At 31.9% G+C, this 8,848-nt stretch overlaps 1 protein-coding gene across 1 annotated transcript; it reads right to left on the bottom strand.

Annotated features, from left to right (window-relative positions):
• Positions 1 to 3,563: 3,563 nt before the first annotated feature.
• LOC142630200 ((+)-neomenthol dehydrogenase) lies at positions 3,564 to 8,573 on the bottom strand. The gene is made up of 4 exons (XM_075804160.1): positions 8,489 to 8,573; positions 8,110 to 8,371; positions 4,857 to 5,039; positions 3,564 to 4,054 (listed from the first exon to the last, which is right to left on the bottom strand). Exons 1-4 carry the CDS (start codon positions 8,545 to 8,547, stop codon positions 3,662 to 3,664), a joined length of 897 nt encoding a protein of 298 aa, XP_075660275.1. The 5' UTR covers positions 8,548 to 8,573; the 3' UTR covers positions 3,564 to 3,661.
• Positions 8,574 to 8,848: the final 275 nt, after the last annotated feature.

Raw genomic sequence — 8,848 nt, 5'->3', positions numbered from 1 at the left:
CCATAGGTACAATCAGCCACCATCAAAACAGCCCTGTACCACCAAAACACAAGCACAACTTGCCACCACCACCCACAAGTACAACCCACCACCACTGCCCACAGGTACTACCGATCACCACCACCACCACCACCACCAATAATCCACTAGCCATCACCACCACTCAATACTACTTAAAAAAGAATCCCCAAAATCAACACAAAACTTCAACAACAAAAAAATGAAGAGATGAATAAAAATTAACCCAAAACAAACGTCGACCCACTAGAAAATCAAACGATCCACAAGACCCAACAACCCGCAACCCACGAACGGCCCATAAAACCAGGGACGGAGCCAGGGTTCCAATTGAGGGGGGGCTGAACTATAGAAAAAAAGGGTGACTCCAAATTAGCATTTATTTAGTATTAACAAAATAATTGTTTCTTATTATGTTGCAATTCAATAATCTATGTTTATTATCTTATTATATGTCATGTAGTCTTCTAACAAAAAGACTAATTAATTTTTCTAAGTACATAAGAAGATAAAAAAAAAATCCAAAGATTTAAAAAAAAAAAAAAAACATATGAAGAAGGCTATTTAGTAAGCCAATGAATGCCATAATATTTAATGAATATGAACACATATTACAAACTTGGGTAAAATATAGTTAACACTCTTTAGTTAAAGAACTAAGTTAGGTTGCCAAAAATTCTTGTAGCTGAATTGGCATCTCCCCATGTACAAAATGCTTAGGGGCCTATGGGGAAAATGTACAAAATGCTTAGGGGTCTATGGGGAAAAGGGTTCAAGTTGCAGGGTTAGCAGCATGTTGTAATTATTTCTCAAAAAAAAAAAAAAACTAAGTTAGGTTTAAGGATTAAACTTGTCAATTTTGAACAATTTTAAATCTAGTTGGCATTAGCCCAAAAGCTATCAATCTTATAAATTGTAAGGTGACCCCATTATGTTCTCCAAAATAAATAAAAATAAAAGCAAGCAAGGCAACCCCACAGCTAGTGTAACTCAGTAAACCAACAACAATTAAAAGACAAAACACTGACTTTACTAAAAAAGTTTAAAACTATTGAAGTCTATCATTACAGTAAAGTGAGAGAGTGATCAAAGAAAGTTAATTGAGTGAAGAAAGAGAGCGGAAAGAGAGAGAGAGATAGTACTTTGAAAGAAATTACCAATGAGCAGCGATTGGGCCTCTGCCAGCGTGATTCAAATTGCAAGATTGAAGGTGAGTCTCACTTACAAGGAATGGATGTGTGGTAGTGTGGGTGTGGCTTGTACTGCTATGCAGTGGAAGTGAAGGAGACAAGAGCCTCTCTATTCGGCTGGTATGAGTATGAGATATTAGTATGAATTTAGGGATTTCTTTTTTATAAAATAATTAATAGAAATAGGATCTGTCCATGTGATTTTTTTCCTTGTTTTTGGAGGGATAAAAATGGGCCAAAGATCTATATTTTTGTTATTATTGGGTTTAATTTCGTTGTTGGTTGGAATACTAGGGGGCTGAAAAGAATTTCCTTGGGCTAGATACTAAAATCTCATGTAAACATATATGGTAGGTAAAAAAAAAAAATTCTGGGGGAGGGGGGGGGGGGGCCATGGCCCCCCATGGTCCATGAATAGCTCCGTCCTTGCATAAAACCCATCGCTGCCACCAATAAAGCTAATATACATAGCCAAGCAACTAGAAACCAACGTCGACCCTATATCGCCCCTTAAATCCATTTATACAACCCAATAAATGGAGAGAAGTGAGAGAAAAGAACTTGAAACGGAAGGGAGAAGATGTGAACAGAGCCACAATCGTGATGAGTAGCAGCCACAATCGTGATGAGTAGCTTTAGGCGAAGTAGACTATGGCGAGATCGGCTGTGGGTAGAGATCGGCGGCTTGTGAGAGAAAGGTTGAGATAGGGGAAGAGGAGAAAGAAGGGTTGAGAGAAAGGTAGAGGAAGACGAGAGAGAGAGAGAGAGAGAGAGAGAGAGAGCCGAATAAAGAATTGAGAGGAGAGAGAAAAAGTCAAATAAAAAATTATTATTTTGAGTTTGGCATTTGTGTTTGTACCCTTCCAAATTTGGAATGGTACTGTTTACTTGTGCCAAATGTTTTAGCATTTAAAACACCTTATATGAGGTGCTTTTTAGTGTGCCAAATGCCAAATATGATAATGCTCTTAGTCAATTATCAGAATTTTTACTAGTTGGGCTAATTGGAACCCACATATGTTCTTTCTTTTATCTAGACTCGAAAGTGAGCCCATGGATATCCCAAGTGTCAAAGGTGTCACTTCACCCAAATTGGGAGTTGTTAATGAAAGCTTCTACTAACGAGTTCCATAAGAGGACAAGTTAAGATGCATTGAATGCTGTATTAAATACTATTTATTATTCATTCTTAAAAAAAAAAATTGTGCACACACACATGCGCGCGCACACACACACACATATAAAGCATAAAAAACTACAATAAATATAGACTATATAGCCAATAATCTTGTATCTCAATTGGTTGACATTTTCTGATGATTTCAACAGAGATATCTAGTATTTAAATCCCTCCAATTCAAAATATTGAATGTGTGTGTGTGTTACAATGGATATACGCATGCAAATCAATAAATTATTGACAAGAGTATTTTTCTTTTTTGAAAAACATGCATTATATTTCATAATTTAATATTCATTATTCCTTAACTTGTACCTTTGAAGAAACTCATGAAAGCTAAGAGTTTTATAATTCAACTAGTTGGCACTTCTTAGTGTGTTTTTAAAATTCAAGATTCAAATCCTTCCTCCACATTGTAACTATTGAATTATAAATAAATAACTAACTTTAAAAAAATATACTCATGAGCAGAACCCCCTTACTTGTGAAAGGTTTTTTCTCATAATTTTCATCTTCATATTTTAGTTCTATTACTTTCTAATAAAGGAAAATTTGAAAGTTTCTTCACATAAAGTTATAGCACCTCAAAAAGTCTCACACAAAAAGTAAGATTATTACTATTTGAACTTTGAATTGAGTACAGCAATGGAAATGTTCTTATTGTTTTTCACAAACAATGAGTTGTCATTGCTTGTGGAAAACCATGTTCATGTTCTCTACTTTTATTTACATTAATGGCTCCATTATTATTATTTTTTCCCTTAGTTGACCTAAGGAACAGCTTGTCCTTATCACATGCCATAGAAAACACAAGATATGACTAGTTCAATTGGACTAAAGGAACAACTTATGTATTAAGTCAAACAAATCCCACTTCGTTGTTGGACTACATTACAGATCGATCTCTTCAATATCCTCATATTTTATTAATCTTTTTGCTCCATTTTTTGTGCATATAGTAGTTCTCTTAACATGCTATGTATATATGCTGATCTGCAGGAGCGAATTGGGAGCAATGGTTGGCAACCATTATGGTTCTATTATGAATTTGGTTGGGGTGAAATAGCATTATAATTCTCTTCCACATGAAAATATTCGTCACAAGTTCTACGCTATACCATTTTATATATGAGAGATATAGAGAAAGAGTTATTGAGAGAAAATATAGCATTTGGTCAAACAAAATCTCACTTCAAACTTTGAAATTTGAAATTAGTGAGAGCCCTCACATGTCCAAGATCAATTAGTTATTTTCTTTACAGAATTAATCATTCTATAACTTAGAATTAACAGTACTTGTACCACTCAAGTAAAATCTTCCACTTGGTAACTCCTCAGGTGGAAGCAAGGCTAGCCTAGCTCCAGTTTCAGCAGCATCATCGGCAGTGTGTGTGCCTTTACCGCGAGTCATCGATGTCTGAGTGAAGCCAGGACAAAAGCAATTCAGACTTATGCCTCTTCCCATGTAGCGCTTTGCCAAAACCCTTGTGTATGCATTTAGTGCAAGCTTTGATACTGCATAGTCAGTCCATAATTCTGGCCACCCTTGTCTTTCCCATGTTCCATTCTTCACATTTTGAAGAAACAAACTTACCATAGCCTCAATATGCGTCTCTGACAAATTTTCACTTTGTAGTATGTTTTTTATATTAGGGTTTTTCAGCTTCTGCATGCATGAAGGAATAATTAGTAATTAATAGCTAGTTGAGAAAATAAATCGGTATATGCATATATGCAGTTCAATTAGAAACATTAAAATTCATGGAGATGTGTTAGGATCGGATATATACATTGTAATCAATGTCGGGCATGTATTCAGAAAAAAATGATTGCACTAATTTCATTATCTATTAGAATTTCTGGTTTGAATAATTGAGTGTCAATGCAAGTGAAGAACTAGGTGTCAATAACTTGAAAGGGAGAGAAAGATTAAAGTTTGTTGACAAAATACTTAAACACCAATTCATTGCCTCTCCAAATTAATAGTTGCTTTCATTGCAAAAAAGCTTTATGACAAGATAAACACCAATTCATGGCCTCAACAAATACTTTATATTTCAAGTTTACACGCCAATGTAATAGTTGCTTTCATCTCAAAAAAGCTTTATGATAAGATACTTAAACACCAATTCATGGACTCAACTAATTCTTTATTTCAAGCTTACACGTTGTTCTTTATCAATCATGTTCTACTTCTACCAATGAAAACAAAAATACCAATATATCATGTTCTAATGATAGTGTTCTCAAGCTAAGGGTTGGAGGATGACATACTATGTGAGGCTAGTTAAAATGCATAGTAGTGCTTAATATATATCAACATTAAAAAAAAAAAAAAAAAAACTTAATCTTATATTACATTTTTTTTCTTGGCACTAGTAAAGCTGATTTAGTTAATTTATTCACGTTTTAGATTGATTTATATCAGATTGCACATAAACGTACTGTTAAGCATTAATTTCACTTACATTTAGGGAGCCAAGTCTTGAGCTAATATTAAGAATCCGGCTTTTTGAATGTGAGAGACGAAACATGGGCAAGAGAGCCTCAGTCAGTAACTTGGCTCCGTAGAAATTGGTTTTGATCACTGTCTCCGCATGCTCCACTGAATTCTCATTAATTTTATTGAATGACACAGCGGCGTTGTTCACCTGAAGAATATTCAAACGATAATTTTGTCATTAAAGAGAAATTGAAGAAATGTCAGGAACGAATTGAACTATTATCAATTATATAGATACTTGGCAATTAGGAATCCCTTAAGTGCTGTTTTGAAAGAGCTTATTTTCATTAACTTATTGAATTTAAGAAATAAGCTAGACAGAAAGTATAATAGTACCGAAAAATGTAAACTTTAAAAAATTATACATAAACTAAATAATTAAGCTGATTAAAAAGGAATGAAGTTTTAACAATCGAAAGCAATTAATGATTTTTCCCACCAAAAAGAAAGCAGGAAATAAAAATAAAAACGTAAATCAGCAAAATGTTGATGATGTACTCTAATAAGGTATGAGAAAAAAAAAAGTGTGTTTGCAGATTTTATTTATTTATTTTTTAATTCCGAAATCCTTGCAGATACATTCATTAATGTTTATGCTTTTTTTTTTAATAAAAAAAAAAACCAAAAATTGACTGTTATAAATGGCAAATCGCATTGGAAATAAAAAAGACACTTGATGTCAAAATAGTTTGGGTTCCAAGGTCTTAGTCTAACAATATACAGTAAAAGCACGACAAATCATTATTTTCTTATGAGCTTTTAATATTTTTTTACTTATTTCAATGAGCTACAAGTTTTAATGGGTCTCCTATGTTGCCTTTAAAATACAAATTATTGCGTGATGTCCAATGTGAATCACGGTAATGTCAAATTACTTAGACGTGAGAAATTAAAAACGTTTTTATTTTATGTTTTTAAAGAAAAGGACCAATATAATTTGATATGGGATGTTCCTATTTTGAGAGAATAATGCATGATAGGCAAGTTCAAACCGAATATGTAGTAGAAATCTTGCTAAAGGTAGTAATGTTAATACTAGAATTTTCATAGATAAAATACTTATGATTTTCTTAAAATAGAAAACTCATTTCAGGTTTTGTGAGTAACACTTAACATCTTTTAAATATCTTATCAAAAAAAAAAATCATCTTTTAAGTATTATTTTATGTATAAATTGTGAGTTGGGTAACATTATTCTTAGAATTTTTGAGCCTAGCATTAGAAAATAGAAAGTGGACACCGACATTTCTATACCTAAGAAATTTGAGGTGAGGAGTACTATGAGTGAGTACCATCATCTTAAAAGAACGATTTATTTGACTTTAACATTTCACGGGATTCAATCCTAATAATTGTAACGATCTCAATGGTACTAGATCAATCTTATTTAAGAAATATTTGCATTTAAAATAAGTCCTTGATAACCAATATTCTCAACTTAGCAAACCTTGGTATACTAAAGATTCTTTCGAGAGTCAAATCATGTAATGATATTTGGTTCCCGATGTATAACCATTCAATTACTGCAAAAAAATTAAATACTAAGTAATATCGTGTAGTCTGTTTCTCTATTATTAAATATAGAATTGGTTATCAAAAAAATTATTAAATATAGAATTATAATAACCAATTTATTATTATTATTATTATTATTATTATTATTATTATTATTTTAACCAAATATCAAATATTCACTACATAATTTGCATTTAGCACCTATAAAGGGGTTTTTTTTTCACCTTTAGGTCACAAGATCCTTGTTCCTAAAAAAAAGAAAAAGTCACAAGATCCTTGTTCCTAAAAAAAAGAAAAAGTCACAAGATCCTTAATATCATTTATTAAAAATTGAATTATACGAAAATTTAAATCGTTTGTATAGGAATCAAACAAGAACCATGTCATGGGAAGATCATTTCTCTCTCTTTCTCTCTCTCTAAAGATTTCATAATTTATTTTGAAATTTAAATATTTCATAATTGAGATATAATTTATATATTTTATGATAAAAGATTTTTTTTAAAAAATCAGATTTAAGGGCTCAAAAGCCTTCTTGATGCTAACCATATGTTTCTTTTGTTTAACACACAAACGAATAACAACAACAACAATAACAATAATGATAATTGAACACTTTTTATACTAAATAAAATTTATAAATAACTGTAAGGTAATTAACTAATTATCACAAAATTTGAGCTTGATTTCTTTGCTTAATATATCATTTTTTTTTCTTAGAATACCAAAATGCCAAAATATTTAAAAAGAATATTTCAAAAATTAGGTAGATATATAATTTAGAGAACGTAAAATAAACTTAAAGTGGTTTACAAAATGGGTTTAAAAAAACTCACATAGTTTGAGTGAATTTGATTGGGTCATATGCTTAAACTTTTTGTTTTTTAATTTTTATATATTGATATTAGTATTACAATGGAGGAGGATAAATTTTTTCCTATAGGTAAAAAAAAAAGGTACTAATTAATTGAGTTACAAAATTCTTAGTTTTTCCTAAATGTTTAAATCATATAATTAAAGACTTGAATTAGTTTAGGCGTTAGGGACGGCCAGATCACATTATCATAAGTTCAATTGGCTTGGGGTTTTAACAAAAATGCATATAATACACCTAAATGATAATGAAAATATCTTTGCATAATTTAAATTAAATTAAATGCAATGTTGCTTTTTGAAATTTCTATTAATTATTAGTACCTATACCTTACAACTCAAACATAAAGGTTATTTTTCCACCTTTCTTGTCATATATCTTTGGGTCATCTCTAAGATTCTAACACATGAACTCAAACATTGCAGCAAACGTTTAATAGGGGAAAAAAATTCCACCACTACATAAATTAAAAAAAAAAAAAAAACCGATATGATATGTAATGCAGGTGAGATTGGTTGATCAGCTTCAAGCGGCGCAACACATGCAAAATCAACCTTATACGCCAGATCTATATTTAGTCAACATAAACTGAAACTATTAACAGTCAATAATAACATAATTACCATGGTAAATTAAGGAAGTCAGTTTCTTTGACCATTTTGCATTCGGTGCATTTGGATGCAACTTTTTGCTAATTATTTACTGAAATTTATTTGTCTTTATGCTAGTATATGGAAGAAAAAAAATAGAAATTTAAAAAAAAACTGTATATAAACATATATGCATAAGAATCAAAAAGAAAAAATTGATATATAGCAAACAAACTCACTAGAATATCCAATGCTCCAAAAATTCTTGCAAACCATGATACAAAAGTGTTGATTGAAGCAGGTTCTGAGACATCAAGGCGAAAGAAGTGTACATCATCAAGCCCTTGGTTTCTCAGTTCCTCGATTGCCTTGTGCCCTTTCTCTATGTCTCTAGCAGTTAAAATCACAGTCAACCCCAGTTGTGCCAATCTCTTCACCATAGCAAACCCAATCCCTTTGTTGGCTCCTGTCACAATAGCCACAGTATCCTTGGACCACCACCTTCATGAAAAAAAATATATATATGTTACACAAAATTTGTTACCATAGAAAAAGATTTGTGTGTGTGTGTGTGTGTGTTTGAGACTTTGAGAGAGAGAGAGATTGTTTAGTGCTTACTTGTTTGAGGGTAGAGAAGGAGAGGAAAAAGGTGCCTCATGTTCTTTGGAGTACTCCATTTTTTGAAGGAAAAATGGGTGCAGTTTGTGTTGGTGTATAGAAGAGCGTGAGAGATGCCCTATATATAGTATATAAGGAAAAAAAAATATAAGGCAAGAGACACGGTGACAAACTGACAATAAATATTATACCATAAGGCAACGTGCTCTTGTATTCTATTTCTATCTAGGTAGCCCTGCCTTACATTAAATCAAAGGCACTTGTATTCTATTGCACTCTATTTGAATTCTAACAGGAAAGTAGCCCTACCTCACGTTGAAATTTTGTTCATTTTTGCATCACACTCAACATTGGTGGAGC

The sequence above is a fragment of the Castanea sativa genome, chromosome 4, assembly GCF_040712315.1.
Source record: "Castanea sativa cultivar Marrone di Chiusa Pesio chromosome 4, ASM4071231v1".
Lineage (NCBI taxonomy): Eukaryota > Viridiplantae > Streptophyta > Magnoliopsida > Fagales > Fagaceae > Castanea > Castanea sativa.
This window is presented reverse-complemented; position numbering and strand designations above follow the sequence as displayed.

What these genes read in the sequence shown, in the direction of transcription:
- LOC142630200 (XM_075804160.1), bottom strand. Translation starts at nt 8,547, where the DNA reads ATGGAGTACTCCAAAGAACATGAGGCACCTTTTTCCTCTCCTTCTCTA. An exon ending in CCTTCTCTACCCTCAAACAA is followed by an intron (nt 8,372 to 8,488) that starts GTAAGCACTAAA and finishes TTTTTCATGAAG; the next exon opens with GTGGTGGTCCAAGGATACTG. An exon ending in TTGGAGCATTGGATATTCTA is followed by an intron (nt 5,040 to 8,109) that starts GTGAGTTTGTTT and finishes AATATTCTTCAG; the next exon opens with GTGAACAACGCCGCTGTGTC.